Below are 18,443 nucleotides of genomic sequence, written 5' to 3' on the forward strand. Positions count from 1 at the left end.
GCTGAGTCTGCCAATAAGAATGTGGTGATTGACAGAGTCGAAAGCCTTGGCCAGATCAATGAATACAGTTGCACAGTATTGTCTCTTATCGATGGCTGTTATGATGTCGTTTAGGACCTTGAGCGTGGCTGAGGTGCACCCATGACCAGCTCTGAAACCTGATTGCACAGCGGAGAAGGTACGGTGAGATTGGAAATGGTCGGTGATCTGTTTGTTAACTTGGCTTTCGAAGACCTTAGAACGGCAGGGTAGGATAGATACACCTGTTGTCTATTCCATTTTCACAACAGCATGTGAAATCAGTGTTGCTTCCTAAGTGTGATTGACTTGGAGTTACATTGTGTTGTTTAAGTGTTCCCTTTATTTTTTTGAGCAGTGTATGTGTGTTGAGTGTGTGTGTGTGCGTGTATATATGTGTGTGTGTTACCTGTAGAGTAGATGGCCACACGGTCGATACCCCTGTCCTCTGTCTGCAGCTGTGTGAGGAACACCCCAACACAGTCACTGAGGGGCTTCAGAGTGAACTGGCATCGCTCCCTACGAGACGGCAAACTGACCGAGATCACCGGCAGTCCATTCTGGTACACCACCGTCACCTCTGGAGGGGGGCAGGAGACAACAACATGATTTCATACACATACTCCTCCCCCCCCTCCCCTCCCCCATTCCCTTAGCTACTGTACCCCTCCCCCTTTGTCTTACCCCTATCCCATCGTCAAGATCCAAGTCTCTCTGGCTCTGATATGAGACCCTTGTGTATGTCTACTGCACCCCTCTCTCTCTCTCTAGGGTGTGTGTGTGTGTATGCCTGTGTCTCCCTCTAGGGTGTGTGTGTGTGGCTGCCTGTGTCTCTCTCATGTGTGTGTGTGTGTGTGGCTGCCTGTGTCTCCTCTCGTGAGGGTGTGTGTGTGTGTGTGGTTGCCTGTGTCTCTCTCATGAGGGTGTGTGTGTGTGGCTGCCTGTGTCTCTCTCATGAGGGTGTGTGTGTGTGGCTGCCTGTGCCTCCTCTCATGCTAGTATAATGGCAGCGCTATTAAAACCCACTTCAGCACGGAACACTCAGAGCCCTGACTGCAATGCCTCTCTCCTCTCTCTCTCTCCCTCTCTCCCTCTCCCTCTCCCTCTCCCTCTCTCCCTCTCTCCTCTCTCTCTCTCTCTCTCCTCTCTCTCTCTACCTCTCCCTTTCTCTCTCTCCCTCTCCCTCTCTACCTCTCCCTCTCTCCCTCTCCCTAACCTTTCAGTTTTCCTCAGAACAGATGCCAGTTTCTCCTTCAAAATTAATGACTGCTGGCTGTAGCTGAGAGAGACTGCTGAGCTGTTCGCTCCAAACTAACGTCCAACCAAGTTTTCGGGCAGGCTAATCAACTCCCGGTTTCTCTCCAGTGATGGGTCAAGGCCATCTTTGTCTCTCCAGAGCTGAGGAGAAACTGTTTCTGGATCCAGGGCTGACAGGGGAATTAAGGACTCAGTCTACTGTTCCAAAACAACACCACAGACTGCTGAGTGCTGAGTAGTACTGACTAGCTAACCTGACAGGGGAATCCCAGGCATCTACTGTACTAAGCTCACATCAGGCCAAAACTCCTATCTCTGACGAGTAGTATCGCCAAACTATATTAAGCAGAATGCAGACTCTCTGAAGCCCCTACCCCCTCTCTACCTCTCTGGGTCTGACAGGGCAGGCCCCTACCCCCTCTCTACCTCTCTGGGTCTGTTAGGGGAAGCCCCTACCCCCTCTCTACCTGTCTGGATCTGACAGGGGAAGCCCCTACCCCCTCTCTAGATCTGACAGGGGAAGCCCCTACCCCCTCTCTAACTTTGACCTTGAGCACCATCTGAGGCTCTTCCTGAGCACCATCTGAGCACCATCTCAAAGTCAGCTGTTGCTGTATAAACACTCACCTTCTGGAGCGGTGGAGGAACTCAGTAGTCTCTGGCCCTGCCATGAGGGGGCACCCCTCCATCCCTAGAGAGAGAGAGAGACAGAGAGAGAGACAGAGAGACAGAGAGAGACAGAGAGAGACAGAGAGACAGAGAGACAGAGAGAGAGCGAGACAGAGACAGAGAGACAGAGAGACAGAGAGAGAGCGAGACAGAGACAGAGAGACAGAGATAGAGAGACAGAGATAGAGAGACAGAGAGAGAGAGACAAGTATTATATTGTCTGTTTGAAATCAACTTTACCAGTTCAGCTTCTTCATTTAAACAGACAAATCAGTTTGTACACAATGTCCTGTGTGTGTGCGTGTGTGTGTGTGTGTGTGTGTGTGATAAGCAACTGTCAGACTAATGGGAGAGTTTTACACAGTAGAAACAAGTTACAACACACACAGCTGTCTGAGCAGGGAGGGAAGAGGTCCTTCCCCTCCCCTTCCTCCCTCCTTCCCCTCCCCTCCCTCCCTCCTTCCCCTCCCCTCCCTCCCCCCCTCCTTCCATCCCTCCTTCCCCTCCCTCCCACTCACAAGACAGTATGTCACTGTTGCCCTGAGCAGAGAGGTAGCCTTTTAAAGGCAGACACGGCCTTTAGGGGGAGGAGAGGAGAGGGAGAGGAGAGGGAGAGGAGAGTGGGAGGAGAGTGGGAGGAGAGGGAGAGGAGAGTGGGAGGAGAGTGGGAGGAGAGGGAGTGGAGAGGGGGAGGAGAGGGAGAGGGAGAGGAGAGGGGGAGGAGAGGAGAGGGAGAGGAGAGGGGGAGGAGAGGGAGGGGAGAGTGGGAGGAGAGGGAGGGGAGAGTGGGAGGAGAGGGAGAGGGAGAGGGGGAGGAGAGTAGAGGGAGAGGAGAGGGAGAGGAGAGGGGGAGGGAGAGGGGGAGGGGGGGGGGGAGAGGGGGAGGGGGAGAAGAGTGGGAGGAGAGGGAGAGGAGGGAGAGGAGGAGGAGGAGGGGGAGGGAGGAGGGAGAGGGGGAGGGAGAGGGGAGGAGAGGGGGAGGGAGGAGGGAGGAGAGGGGGAGGGAGAGAGGGAGGGAGGAGAGGGAGAGGGGGAGGGAGAGGAGAGGAGGGGAGGGGGAGGGGAGGAGGGAGGAGAGGGGGAGGAGAGGGGGAGAGGGAGAGGGAGAGGAGAGGGAGAGGAGAGGGGGAGGAGAGTGGGAGGAGAGTGGGAGGAGGGGGGGAGAGTGGGAGGAGTGGGAGGAGAGGGAGAGGAGAGTGGGAGGAGAGTGGGAGGAGAGGGAGAGGAGAGAGGGAGGAGAGGGAGAGGGGGAGGAGAGGAGAGGGGGAGGAGAGAGGGAGGAGAGGGAGGAGAGGGGGAGGAGAGGGAGAGGAGAGGGAGAGGAGAGGGAGAGGAGAGGGGGAGGAGAGTGGGAGGAGAGTGGGAGGAGAGGGGGAGGAGAGTGGGAGGAGTGGGAGGAGAGGGAGAGGAGAGTGGGAGGAGAGTGGGAGGAGAGTGAGAGGAGAGTGGGAGGAGAGTGGGAGGAGAGGGAGAGAAGAGGGAGAGAAGAGGGGGAGGAGAGGGAGAGGAGAGGGAGAGGAGAGGGAGAGGAGAGGGGGAGGAGAGGGAGAGGAGAGGGGGAGGAGAGGGGGAGGAGAGGGAGAGGAGAGGGGGAGGAGAGGGGGAGGAGAGTGCACGAGGATTAGAGGTGTCGGGGTATGTCTCTCCGTCAGGTACCACTGAGCCACTGAGCAGAGTGGGCCCTGTGACGCAGGATGGGACTTGTGGACTCAGATATTCCAATATGGGCCAACTATCAGCACTGTAACTTCACACGGACCCTTCAGACTAATCACGGACGCTGCTGCTCCTGTGTATTATTAGTCACTGTATGTACATATCTACCTCAATGACCCGGTACCCCTGAACATCGACCCGGTACTGGTACTCTGTGTATATAGTCAATGACCCGGTACCCCTGAACATCGACCCGGTACTGGTACTCTGTGTATATAGTCAATGACCCGGTAGCCCTGAACATCGACCCGGTACTGGTACTCTGTGTATATAGTCAATGACCCGGTAGCCCTGAACATCGACCCGGTACTGGTACTCCGTGTATATAGTCAATGACCCGGTAGCCCTGAACATCGACCCGGTACTGGTACTCTGTGTATATAGTCAATGACCCGGTAGCCCTGAACATCGACCCGGTACTGGTACTCTGTGTATATAGTCAATGACCCGGTAGCCCTGAACATCGACCCGGTACTGGTACTCCGTGTATATAGTCAATGACCCGGTAGCCCTGAACATCGACCCGGTACTGGTACTCCGTGTATATAGTCAATGACCCGGTAGCCCTGAACATCGACCCGGTACTGGTACTCCGTGTATATAGTCAATGACCCGGTAGCCCTGAACATCGACCCGGTACTGGTACTCTGTGTATATAGTCAATGACCCCGTACCCCTGAACATCGACCCGGTACTGGTACTCTGTGTATATAGTCATTGACCCGGTAGTCCTGAACATCGACCCGGTACTGGTACTCTGTGTATATAGTCAATGACCCGGTAGCCCTGAACATCGACCCGGTACTGGTACTCCGTGTATATAGTCAATGACCCGGTAGCCCTGAACATCGACCCGGTACTGGTACTCCGTGTATATAGTCAATGACCCGGTAGCCCTGAACATCGACCCGGTACTGGTACTCTGTGTATATAGTCAATGACCCGGTAGCCCTGAACATCGACCCGGTAGGGCCGTAATCATTGCACTGTTAGTCTACGTCTGTTGTTTGTGAAGGATGTGACGAATAATATTTGATTTGAGTCACCTGTGGCGCAGTGGGCCCTGTGGCGCAGTGGGCCCTGTGGCGCAGTGGGCCCTGTGGCGCAGTGGGCCCTGTGGAGCAGTGGGCCCTGTGGAGCAGTGGGCCCTGTGGCGCAGTGGGCCCTGTGGCGCAGTGGGCCCTGTGGCGCAGTGGGCCCTGTGGCGCAGTGGGCCCTGTGGCGCAGTGGGCCCTGTGGAGCAGTGGGCCCTGTGGAGCAGTGGGCCCTGTGGCGCAGTGGGCCCTGTGGCGCAGTGGGCCCTGTGGCGCAGTGGGCCCTGTGGCGCAGTGGGCCCTGTGGCGCAGTGGGCCCTGTATCCATCTCTGTACTGTGACAAAGTAAAACCTGGGGTGCAGCTCTTCCATGGAGACTCAAGTCCCACCTGACAGTCAGCCAGTCAATCAGTCAGCCAGTCAATCAGTCAGCCAGTCAATCAGTCAGCCAGTCAATCAGTCAGCCAGTCAATCAGTCAGCCAGTCAGCCAGTCAGCCAGTCAGCCAGTCAATCAGTCAGCCAGTCAATCAGTCAGCCAGTCAATCAGTCAGCCAGTCAATCAGTCAGCCAGTCAATCAGTCAATCATTGATTAGCTTGCCATCTGTCAATCAGAGAACGAGTCTGCCAAACACTGCATTAGCCAGACTGGGCTTTCAGTCCAACAGCCAGACTAAGCCCGACCTTGACAACTGTTACAGAATGCACACACCAGCTCCATCTCTCAGCTGTTCACATGGCGGCAGGAAGCCTAGCGGTCAGAGAGTTGGACCACTAACCCAAATTGCTCCAAGCGCGACCCTGCCGTGACCCCACTCTCCAATGGTGTCTCACACAAGAGAGCTGAGATAGGCCAAAAAAATAAAAAACACAGAACATTTCCAATTCACATATGCCAATTAAATTTACACAAATATAAGCAGTTCAGATGTCGACTTATTATGTTTACCAAAAGAGTGGTGGGGTGGACACTTTGCTATTGTTTCAACTGCAGATTTCCCCTTTACCAACTGTTAATGAGCTCAATGTGGGATGGGGAAGAACACATGACATGGTGACATGGATTCGGCCGAGGGATCCTATCGGGAACTGGATGAGGGAAAATCAGTCACATTTAGCTCTGAGTGCGCACGGCTCACGACGGTGTGGACAGCCTGTTACTATGGCTCTGTGTGTCCTTCTAGACTACCCTTACTATGGCTCTGTGTGTCCTTCTAGACTACCCTTACTATGGCTCTGTGTGTCTAGACTACCCTTACTATGGCTCTGTGTGTCTAGACTACCCTTACTATGGCTCTGTGTGTCTAGACTACCCTTACTATGGCTCTGTGTGTCTAGACTAGCCTTACTATGGCTCTGTGTGTCTAGACTAGCCTTACTATGGCTCTGTGTGTCTAGACTAGCCTTACTATGGCTCTGTGTGTCTAGACTAGCCTTACTATGGCTCTGTGTGTCCGTCTAGACTACCCTTACTATGGCTCTGTGTGTCCATCTAGACTACCCTTACTATGGCTCTGTGTGTCCGTCTAGACTACCCTTACTATGGCTCTGTGTGTCCGTCTAGACTACCCTTACTATGGCTCTGTGTGTCCGTCTAGACTACCCTTACTATGGCTCTGTGTGTCCGTCTAGACTACCCTTACTATGGCTCTGTGTGTCCGTCTAGACTACCCTTACTATGGCTCTGTGTGTCTGTCTAGACTACCCTTACTATGGCTCTGTGTGTCCTTCTAGACTACCCTTACTATGGCTCTGTGTGTCTAGACTACCCTTACTATGGTTCTGTGTGTCTGTCTAGACTACCCTTACTATGGTTCTGTGTGTCTAGACTACCCTTACTATGGCTCTGTGTGTCTGTCTAGACTACCCTTACTATGGCTCTGTGTGTCTGTCTAGACTACCCTTACTATGGCTCTGTGTGTCTGTCTAGACTACCCTTACTATGGCTCTGTGTGTCTAGACTACCCTTACTATGGCTCTGTGTGTCTAGACTACCCTTACTATGGCTCTGTGTGTCCGTCTAGACTACCCTTACTATGGCTCTGTGTGTCCTTCTAGACTACCCTTACTATGGCTCTGTGTGTCCTTCTAGACTACCCTTACTATGGCTCTGTGTGTCCGTCTAGACTACCCTTACTATGGCTCTGTGTGTCCGTCTAGACTACCCTTACTATGGCTCTGTGTGTCCGTCTAGACTACCATTACTATGGCTCTGTGTGTCTGTCTAGACTACCCTTACTATGGCTCTGTGTGTCGTCCTAGACTACCCTTACTATGGCTCTGTGTGTCCATCTAGACTACCATTACTTCTAAATTGCCTAGTTAAATAAAGGTAAAATAAATAAATAAAAGAAAGCTCAGGAAATATATATACAGTGGGCTCCAAAATTACTGGCACCCCTGACTGGCAATGCACAAACAACACTTAAACAAATATAAACAATATAATTATGGAGATAAACTCAGAATACCAACAAGAGAAAGACTGTACTTTATGTTTCAAAATCATTTATTGATTTAATTAAAAATCAATGTCCTCCAAATCAAGGTTAAACAATTAATGGCACCTTTAAAGATTGTAAATAACATCTACCAACATTAAAACAGGAATTAATTTCCACTTCTTTAAGTTGATCTAAGTCTTAAGGAACTATATTGAGCCATTGCATCACTTCCTGTTTCACTAGGGTATAAACATGAGGTAACACGCATGCAATATCCCTTTGTCATCCAACACCATGAAGAAAAGAACTGGCAGTTGAAAAGAGACAGATGGCCGTAGATCTTCATAAATCTGGTAATGGCTACAAGGAGATCCACAAGCGATGGAATATAACACTGAGCACTGTCAGGACAATTATTAAAACATTCAAAAGATATGGAACAGTTGAAAACCTCACGGATAAAGGACGCAAATGCATTTTGCCCCTCAGGAGAGGGAGGAGGATGGTGAGAGAAGCAACTACATCCCCAAGAATCACTGAAAGAGTTGCAGGCCTTTGTGGCGTCTTGGGGTCACCAGGTTTCAAAAAGCTCCATCAGACTCCACCTCCACAACCACAGGCTCTTTGGAAGGGTTGCCAGAAGAAAGCTCCATCAGACGCCACCTCCACAACCACAGGCTCTTTGGAAGGGTTGCCAGAAGAAAGCTCCATCAGACGCCACCTCCACAACCACAGGCTCTTTGGAAGGGTTGCCAGAAGAAAGCCCCATCAGACGCCACCTCCACAACCACAGGCTCTTTGGAAGGGTTGCCAGAAGAAAGCTCCATCAGACGCCACCTCCACAACCACAGGCTCTTTGGAAGGGTTGCCAGAAGAAAGCCCCATCAGACTCCACCTCCACAACCACAGGCTCTTTGGAAGCGTTGCCAGAAGAAAGCCCCATCAGACTCCACCTCCACAACCACAGGCTCTTTGGAAGGGTTGCCAGAAGAAAGCCCCATCAGACTCCACCTCCACAACCACAGGCTCTTTGGAAGGGTTGCCAGAAGAAAGCCCCATCAGACTCCACCTCCACAACCACAGGCTCTTTGGAAGGGTTGCCAGAAGAAAGCTCCATCAGACGCCACCTCCAGGTTGCCAGAAGAAAGCCCCATCAGACTCCACCTCCAGGTTGCCAGAAGAAAGCCCCATCAGACTCCACCTCCAGGTTGCCAGAAGAAAGCCCCATCAGACTCCACCTCCAGGTTGCCAGAAGAAAGCCCCATCAGACTCCACCTCCAGGTTGCCAGAAGAAAGCCCCATCAGACTCCACCTCCAGGTTGCCAGAAGAAAGCCCCATCAGACGCCACCTCCAGGTTGCCAGAAGAAAGCCCCATCAGACCCTAAGACACAGACGCAAGCACCTGGGAGTTTCCAAACGTCATTTAAATTACGACTGGAAGAAGGTGCTCTGGTCAGATGAGACCAAAATGGAACGTTTTGGTCAGAAACAGCGTCAAAACAGAGATGCATACAAGGAGAGGCACCTCATACCCACAGTGAAATATGGAGGGGGGGAGGGGGGTCAGTGATGTTTTGGGGCTGTTATAATTCCAGAGGTCCTGGGGAACTGGTTAAGATAAATGGCATAATGAATTCCACCAAGTACCAGGCAATTTTGGCTGACAATCTGGTTGCCTCTGCCAGAAGGCTGGGACTTGGCCGTAGGTGGACTCTCCAACAAGACAATGACCCAAAATATACCTCAAGATCCACACAGATATGGTTGTGTGACAACAAAATCAATGTTCTGTCATGGCCATCTCAGTGGCCGGACCTCAAACCAATGGAAAACATGTAGGCTGAGTTGGAGAGGGCAGTTGATAAGCGCAAACCCAGGAATGTGAAGGATCTTTAAAGGATCTGTATAGAGGAATGGTCCAACATCCCTCCAAATGTGTTCCTTAACCTGGTCAAACATGACAGGAAAGTCCATGCTGTTATCCTTACCAGAGGTGGTGGCACTAAGTACTAAATGAGGAGTGCCAATAATTATGAAACCTTGATGTTGGTGAAATGGATTTTGTATTAAATAATTGTATGATTTTGGTGGGTTCCATTGGAACATTATTAAAGTAGAGTATTTCTCACGTTTGTATTTTGAGTGTCTCTCTACAATTATATTGTTTATATTGTTTAAATGTATTGTTTGTGCATTGCCAGTCAGTGGTGCCAGTCTTTTTGGACCCCAATGTATATATCATATTTTGTTAACACATATTTAACCACATTTTTGGGGTAGGCATAAAACTACCTCCAGAAGGATCCCGGTAACCGGGACACCTCCAGACGGATCCCGGTAACCGGGCCACCTCCAGACGGATCCCGGTAACCGGGCCACCTCCAGACGGATCCCGGTAACCGGGCCACCTCCAGACGGATCCCGTGACACTTGTGGGGGTCGTAGAGCGGAGAACACCATCGTGTTCGCGAGAGTCTCATCTTTCTATATATATATATATATATATACATAGCCCGGTTACCGGGATCCGTCTGGAGGTGGCCTGTGTGTGTGTGTGTGTGTGTGTGTGTGTGTGTGTGTGTGTGTGTGTGTGTGTGTGTGTGTGTGTGTGTGTGTGTGTATATATATATATATATATATATATTTATTATCATATATTAGTTTTTGTGGGTCAAACCGTTCGGAAGCTACAGACGTTTACATGAGAAGACAGATGTCCCAGGGTGACCTCACGGTCTGAGAAACACAGCTGTAGCTCAACCACCCGTCACCGCGGATACGGAACGCCGCTATTGGCCGATGCGGTGTATTGAGACAACAACAACAACAACAACAACAAAAAAACAGATATATCTTGTTTAAACTGAAGGACTTTGATGGGATTTATTATGTCACCTAGATTAACGTACCGGGTGCGTTAACAGACTCCAGGAGGCTATTACAACGCCTCTCTCTAGACCTCTGAATCAGTTGACGAAGCAAAGAAATGCCTCGGATTGATATCTGCTGATGCTTAAAGGGCATCAGACCTTAAATAATACTACATTTCCTTTCCTTGATAAATACCTTTTGAGCCGCAAAACTTGTTCTAACTATAGAAAGGTTTGAGCCGAATCTTCGTTATCTCTATGTTTTCAGATACAGACCGGGAGGATGTCGAGAGGACACACAGAGCCAGACAGCTGCAACGAAACACTCATTCACACACACACACAGGCTAGTCTCACTCATTCACACAGACTAGTCTCACTCATTCACACAGGCTAGTCTCACTCATTCACACAGGCTAGTCTCACTCATTCACACAGGCTAGTCTCACTCATTCACAGACACAGGCTAGTCTCACTCATTCACACAGACTAGTCTCACTCATTCACACAGACACACAGGCTAGTCTCACTCATTCACACAGACACACAGACACACAGGCTAGTCTCACTCATTCACACAGACACAGGCTAGTCTCACTCATTCACACAGACTAGTCTCACTCATTCACACAGACACAGGCTAGTCTCACTCATTCACACAGACTAGTCTCACTCATTCACTCATTCACACAGACACAGGCTAGTCTCACTCATTCACACAGACACACACACACACAGGCTAGTCTCACTCATTCACACAGACTAGTCTCACACAGACACACAGGCCAGTCTGGATAGCAGCACATGAAACAGTCTAAAATGCACCTGCCTTCCTGACAGTGTGTGTGTGTGTCGTATAGCATGCATATGTGTGTGTGTGTGTGTGTGTGTGTGTGTGTGTGTGTGTGTGTGTGTGTGTGTGTGTGTGTGTGTGTGTGTGTCGTATAGCATGCATATGTGTGTGTGTGTGTGTCGTATAGCATGCATGTGTGTGTGTGTGTGTCGTATAGCATGCATATGTGTGTGTGTGTGTGTCGTATAGCATGCATGTGTGTGTGTGTGTGTGTCGTATAGCATGCATATGTGTGTGTGTGTTGCTTGTAAGGGAGATCGCTTAGCTAGCACACATACAAGAGCTTGCCAGGATGAAAAACTATAACCTAAGTTTAGTCGTAACACACACCCTGTTACCCAAGGGAGTGTGTGTGTGTGTGTGTAACGATTAGCAGCAGCGCAATGTAATACTGATTACTATGCTGAGACTGCTGCTGATCAGATTGTGCAGAGAGAAACATTCTGTAATGTGTGTGTGTGTGTGTGTGTGTGTGTGTGTGTGTGTGTGTGTGTGTGTCTCCACTCTTCTGGGAAGGCTTTCCGCTAGATGTTGGAACATTGCTGCGGGGACTTGCTTCCAATCAGCCACAAGAACATTAGTGAGGTCGGTCACTGATGTTGGGCGATAAGGCCTGGCTCTCAGTCTCTGTTCCAATTCATCCCAAAGGTGTTCGATGGAGTTAAGGTCAGGGCTCTGTGCAGGCCAGTCAAGTTCTTCCACACAGATCTCAACAAACCCTTTCTGTATGGACCTGGCTTTGTGCGCGGTGAAATTGTCATGCTGAAACAGGAAAGGGCTTTCCTCAAACTGTTGCCACAAAGTTGGAAGCACAGAATCATCTAGAATGTCATTGTATGCTGTAACGTTAAGATTTCCCTTCACTGGAACTAAGGGGCCTCCTCCACCAAACTTTACAGTTGGGCACTACACATTGGGGCAGGTAGCTTTCTCCTGGAATCCGCCAAACCCAGATAAGTCTGTCAGCCTGCCAGATGGTGAAGTGTGATTCATCACGCCAGAGAACACGTTTCCAGAGTCCAAGAGCCACGGAAAACACACACACTGACAGCGTCATTGCATTTTGATACACCAGAATTACATTCATTTCCAATGAAACGTGGCGTTGCGTTGCATAGGCAGTTGCAGTGCGTTCGTTGTGGTGGGTACATTGGGTTTATCGAACGTACAGTTGAAGTTGGAAGTTTACATACACCTTAGCCAAATACAATTAAACTCAGTTTTTCACAATTCCTGACATTTCAATCCAGTAAAAATTCCCTGTCTTAGGTGAGTTAGGATTACCACTTTATTTTAAGAATGTGAAATATCTGAATAATAGTAGAGAATGATTTATTTCAGCTTCTATTTCTTTCATCACATTCCCAGTGGGTCAGAAGTTTACATACACTGAATTAGTATTTGGTAGCATTGCCTTTAAATTGTTTAACTTGGGTCAAATGTTTTGGGTAGCCTTCCACAAGCTTCCCACAAAAAGTTGGGTGAATTTTGGCCCATTCCTCCTGACAGAGCTGGTGTATCTGAGTCAGGTTTGTAGGCCTCCTTGCTCGCACACGCTTTTTCAGTTCTGCCCACACATTTTCTATAGGTTTGAGGTCAGGGCTTTGTGATGGCCACTCCAATACCTTGACTTTGTTGTCCTTTAAGCATTTTGCCACAACTTTGGAAGTGTGCTTGGGGTCATTGTCCATTTGGAAGACTCATTTGCAACCAAGCTTTAACTTCCTGACTGATGACTTGAGATGTTGCTTCAATATATCCACATAATTTTCCTACCTCATGATGCCATCTATTTTGTGAATTGCACCAGTCCCTCATGCAGCAAAGCGCCCCCACAACATGATGCAGCCACCTCCGTGATTCACGGTTGGGATGGTGTTCTTCGGCTTGCAAGCCTCCCCCTTTTTCCTCCAAACATAACACTGGTCATTATGGCCAAACAGTTCTATTTTCGTTTCATCAGACCAGAGGACATTTCTCCAAAAAGTACGATCTTTGTCCCCATGTTCAGTTGCAAACTGTAGTCTGGCTTTTTATGGCGTTTTGGAGAAGTGGCTTCTTCCTTGCTGAGCGGCCTTTCAGGTTACGTCGATACAGGACTCGTTTTACTGTGGATATAGATACTTTTGTTTCTGTTTCCTCCAGCATCTTCACAAGGTCCTTTGCTGCTGTTCTGGGATTTATTTACACTTTTCACACCAAAGTACGTTAATCTCTAGGAGACAGAACTCATCTCCTTCCTGAGGGGTATGACGGCTGCGTGGTCCCATGGTGTTTATACTTGCGTACTATTGTTTGTACAGATGAACGTGGTACCTTCAGGCATTTGGAAGTTGCTCCCAAGGATGAACCAGACTTGTGGAGGTCTACAATTTTCTTTCTGAGGTCTTGGCTGATTTCTTTAGATTTTCACATGATGTCAAGCAAAGAGGCACTGAGTTTGAAGGTAGACCTTGAAATACAGTGGGGAGAACAAGTATTTGATAACCTGCAAAATCGGCAGTGTTTCCTACATACAAAGCATGTAGAGGTCTGTAATTGTTTTTATCATATGTACACTTCAACTGTGAGAGACGGAATCTAAAGCAAAAATCCAGAAAAACCCATTGTATGATTTTTAAGTAATTGATTTGCATTTTGTTGCATGACATAAGTATTCGATACATCAGAATATTTTATTTTATATATCTTTATATTTTATTTTATATATCTTTATATTTTATTTTATATATCTTTATATTTTATTTTATTTATCTTTATATTTTATTGCGCCTCTGACAGTCTGACACATTTCAGCTTTTTTGACCTCCAATAATCGGCATTAAAAAAAATCATAACCGGAATCGGAATTGTGATACATAATCTTCCATGACAAACTTTTCTGGAATTTTCCTGTTTAAAGGTTTCTTGGATGATTTCTTTTGATTTTCCCATGATGTCAAGCAAAGAGGCACAGAGTTTGAAGGTAGGCCTTGAAATATATCCACAGGTACACCTCCAATTGATTCAAATGATGTCAATTAGAAGCTTCTGATAGCCTATGACATAATTTTCTCGAATTTTCCAAGCTGTTTAAAGGTACAGTCAACATAGTGTATGTAAACTTCTGACCAACTGGAATTGTGATACAGTGAACGATAAGTTAAATAATCTGTCTGTAAACAACTGTTGGAAAAATGACTTGTGTTATGCACAAAGTAGATGTCCTAACCGACTCGCCAAAACTATAGTTTGTTAACAAGAAATTTGTGGAGTGGTTGAAAAACGAGTTTTAATGACTCCAACCTAAGTGTATGTAAACTACCGACTTTAACAGTATGAGTAGACTGCTTGACAGAAATGGTAGCAGAAGGTGAATGTTGAGCTTTTGTTGCTCACACATCTAGATCATATGTTTTGCGCCACAACACTGTCGGCGTGTTCGAAGCGTTTGGCTTGTGTGCAGCTGCTCTGCCATGGAAACCCATCCCGACAAACAGGGCTTGTGCTGACGTTGCTTCCAGAGGCCAACTACCCATTTCACTGCTAACACACCCAGCTCTGGATATCTCATCTTCCCATGAGCAGAACACAAAGTCACTGAAACACCATCTGAAATATTCAACAGCAACCCTGTCAACAGCAACCCAACCTTGGAATCAATGTCACACCGCCAGAGAGAAAGAGAGAGAATGAAGAGGAGAGAAGGAGAGAGAGGGAAAGAAGAGGAGAGAGAGAAGAGTGAGCATAGAAAGAGAGGGAGAGAGAGAGGAGAAAGAGAGAGAAGTGTGAAAGAGGGAGAGATGAGAGGGAAAGAGAGCGATAGAGGAGAGAGGAGAGGGAGAGAGGAGAGGGGAAAGAGGACAGAGGAGAGAGAGGAGAGGGGAAAGAGGAAAGAGAGGAGAGGGGAAAGAGGAGAGAGAGAGAGGAAAGAGAGAGGAGAGGGGAAAGAGAGAGGAGAGGGGAAAGAGGAGAGAGAGGACGGGAAAGAGGAGAGAGAGAGAGAGAGAGAGAGGAAAGAGAGAGGAGAGGGGAAAGAGGAGAGAGAGGAGAGGGGAAAGAGGAGAGGGGAAAGAGGAGAGAGAGGAGAGGGAAAAGAGGAGAGGGAAAAGAGAGGAGAGGGAGAGAGGAGAGAAAGAGGGAAAGAGAGAGAGGAAGACGTAGAGGATGAAAGGATCATAGGAAGAATGAATAGCAGCAGGGGAGGGATGGTGATGAATGTAAGCCAGAGTATGACAGCATGATACATCAGAGATGGTGTGTGTTCATCCATGAGCTACTCTGCAGCAGACTGATTTGTCCTGTAGAAGAAAACGTGCCTAGGAGTGTGCGTGTGTGTGTGTGTACATGCTTGTCAGAGGAATGTGTGTGTTTGTCTAGTGGAGGAGGGGTATAGAGAGAGAAGAGAGGCAGAGAAGAAGAGTGTGTAAGACGGAGGGGGGGAATGGGGTAAACTGCTGATCACTACAGTAAAGGAATCCCTAGACTAGAAAGAGGGGTTATCCCTCTCTCACTGTCATTCACCCTCCCTCCCTCCCTCGTTCTCTCTCTGAATCTTTATGCGTTTCCCTGTTTGATGTGTTCCAGCCTCACCTCTTCTCTGCACTGAAACTTCCTTTGCATTACAGCACGCTGTGTGTGTGTGTGTGTGTGTGTGTGTGTGTGTGTGTGTGTGTGTGTGTGTGTGTGTGTGTGTGTGTGTGTGTGTGTACATAGTGCGTACAAGCTGCTAATTATACTAGCTACTCCACTTCAGAAAACGCCCAACACTTTGAATTCTCACACACACGAAACTAGCAGTTTCTGAACAAGCAGATGTTCCCCTGGTGTGCTAGACTAGAGGACCAATCTAGTACAGAGTGTTTAGTCCTCACACCATCTCCCACCATGCATGAAGCAGGACATTGATTACATACATGGTAATATCTGTCATCATTCAAATGTGCCAATGATAAACAGTGCTTATACACACACACACACACACACACACACACACACACACACACACACACACACACACACACACACACACACACACACACACACACACACACACACACACACACAATGACACAGCAGTTTAGAAATAGAATGCTCCTCTCCTCTGACAGTCTGACACATTTCCTCCCCAAACCCACCGCAACGGAGAGAGGGGCACAGAGCATGGCAGGACACAGAGAGACAGGAGCATGGCAGGACACAGACAGGAGCATGGCAGGACACAGACAGAGACAGGAGCATGGCAGGACACAGACAGGAGCATGGCAGGACACAGACAGGAACATGGCAGGACAGAGACAGGAGCATGGCAGGACACAGACAGAGACAGGAGCATGGCAGGACACAGACAGAGACAGGAGCATGGCAGGACACAGACAGAGACAGGAGCATGGCAGGACACAGACAGAGACAGGAGCATGGCAGGACACAGAGAGACAGGAGCATGGCAGGACACAGAGAGACAGGAGCATGGCAGGACACAGAGAGACAGGAGCATGGCAGGACACAGAGAGACAGGAGCATGGCAGGACACAGACAGAGACAGGAGCATGGCAGGACACAGAGAGACAGGAGCATGGCAGGACACAGAGAGACAGGAGCATGGCAGGACACAGAGAGACAGGAGCATGGCAGGACACAGAGAGACAGGAGCATGGCAGGACACAGAGAGACAGGAGCATGGCAGGACAGAGACAGGAGCATGGCAGGACAGAGACAGGAGCATGGCAGGACAGAGACAGGAGCATGGCAGGACAGAGACAGGAGCATGGCAGGACAGAGACAGGAGCATGGCAGGACACAGAGAGACAGGAGCATGGCAGGACACAGAGAGACAGGAGCATGGCAGGACACAGAGAGACAGGAGCATGGCAGGACACAGAGAGACAGGAGCATGGCAGGACACAGAGAGACAGGAGCATGGCAGGACACAGAGAGACAGGAGCATGGCAGGACACAGAGAGACAGGAGCATGGCAGGACACAGAGAGAGAGAGGCAGGAGCATGGCAGGACACAGACAGAGACAGGAGCATGGCAGGACACAGAGAGACAGGAGCATGGCAGGACACAGACAGAGACAGGAGCATGGCAGGACACAGAGAGACAGGAGCATGGCAGGACACAGAGAGACAGGAGCATGGCAGGACACAGACAGAGACAGGAGCATGGCAGGACACAGAGAGACAGGAGCATGGCAGGACACAGAGAGACAGGAGCATGGCAGGACACAGAGAGACAGGAGCATGGCAGGACACAGAGAGACAGGAGCATGGCAGGACACAGAGAGACAGGAGCATGGCAGGACAGAGACAGGAGCATGGCAGGACAGAGACAGGAGCATGGCAGGACAGAGACAGGAGCATGGCAGGACAGAGACAGGAGCATGGCAGGACAGAGACAGGAGCATGGCAGGACACAGAGAGACAGGAGCATGGCAGGACACAGAGAGACAGGAGCATGGCAGGACACAGAGAGACAGGAGCATGGCAGGACACAGAGAGACAGGAGCATGGCAGGACACAGAGAGACAGGAGCATGGCAGGACACAGAGAGACAGGAGCATGGCAGGACACAGAGAGACAGGAGCATGGCAGGACACAGAGAGAGAGAGGAGCATGGCAGGACACAGACAGAGACAGGAGCATGGCAGGACACAGAGAGACAGGAGCATGGCAGGACACAGACAGAGACAGGAGCATGGCAGGACACAGAGAGACAGGAGCATGGCAGGACACAGACAGAGACAGGAGCATGGCAGGACACAGAGAGACAGGAGCATGGCAGGACACAGAGAGACAGGAGCATGGCAGGACACAGAGAGACAGGAGCATGGCAGGACACAGAGAGACAGGAGCATGGCAGGACACAGAGAGACAGGAGCATGGCAGGACACAGAGAGACGGGAGCATGGCAGGACACAGAGAGACAGGAGCATGGCAGGACACAGAGAGACAGCAGCATGGCAGGACACAGAGAGACAGGAGCATGGCAGGACACAGACAGAGACAGGAGCATGGCAGGACACAGACAGAGAGAGGAGCTTCTCCAAGCTGTGATGGTGCTGATGGTCATTAGTAGTCTACCAAACTTGCTAACTGCCTGATACCCAGCACTCTATTGTCCCTCTAATCACTCTGACATCAGTGCAAATGTAATGGAAAATCTAATCAAACACTACATGAGAACCCATGAGCTCATGTTGTGCAACATTTCTATAGGCTATGCAATTGCGGGAAAAAAATTGTTTTGATGGCCTCTATTAAAAAGAGGAGGATCCCTTCAGCTTTCTATAGGCTAAGACACCACCACCCAGAAACACACAGACACAGACACAGCCACTCAGAGACACAGCCACTCAGAGACACAGCCACTCACAGACACAGCCACTCACAGACACAGCCACTCACAGACACACACACACACCCTTCTGTCATCTAAACTCCACAGGCTGATCCTACAGAGAGAGAGAGAGAGAGAGAGAGAGAGAGAAAAAAGCCAGACTGGTCATATAGAGAGAGAAAAGCCGGGCTGATCCTATAGAGAGAGAGAAAAGCCAGGCTGATCCTACAGAGAGAGAGAGAGAGAGAGAGAGAGAGAGAGAGA

At 49.5% G+C, this 18,443-nt stretch overlaps 1 protein-coding gene across 1 annotated transcript in view; it reads right to left on the minus strand.

Moving 5' to 3' along the window:
• Window positions 1-18,443, minus strand: part of mcu (mitochondrial calcium uniporter) — a 139,854-nt gene that overhangs the window by 23,362 nt on the left and 98,049 nt on the right. Inside the window, exons 3-4 of the mRNA XM_064924432.1 lie at window positions 1,903-1,966; window positions 428-598 (exon numbers count right to left, since the gene is read on the minus strand). Coding sequence (XP_064780504.1) covers window positions 428-598; window positions 1,903-1,966 — 235 coding nt within the window. The remainder of the gene's footprint in view (window positions 1-427; window positions 599-1,902; window positions 1,967-18,443) is intronic.

The sequence above is a fragment of the Oncorhynchus masou genome, chromosome 18 (assembly GCF_036934945.1).
Source record: "Oncorhynchus masou masou isolate Uvic2021 chromosome 18, UVic_Omas_1.1, whole genome shotgun sequence".
Taxonomy (NCBI): domain Eukaryota; kingdom Metazoa; phylum Chordata; class Actinopteri; order Salmoniformes; family Salmonidae; genus Oncorhynchus; species Oncorhynchus masou.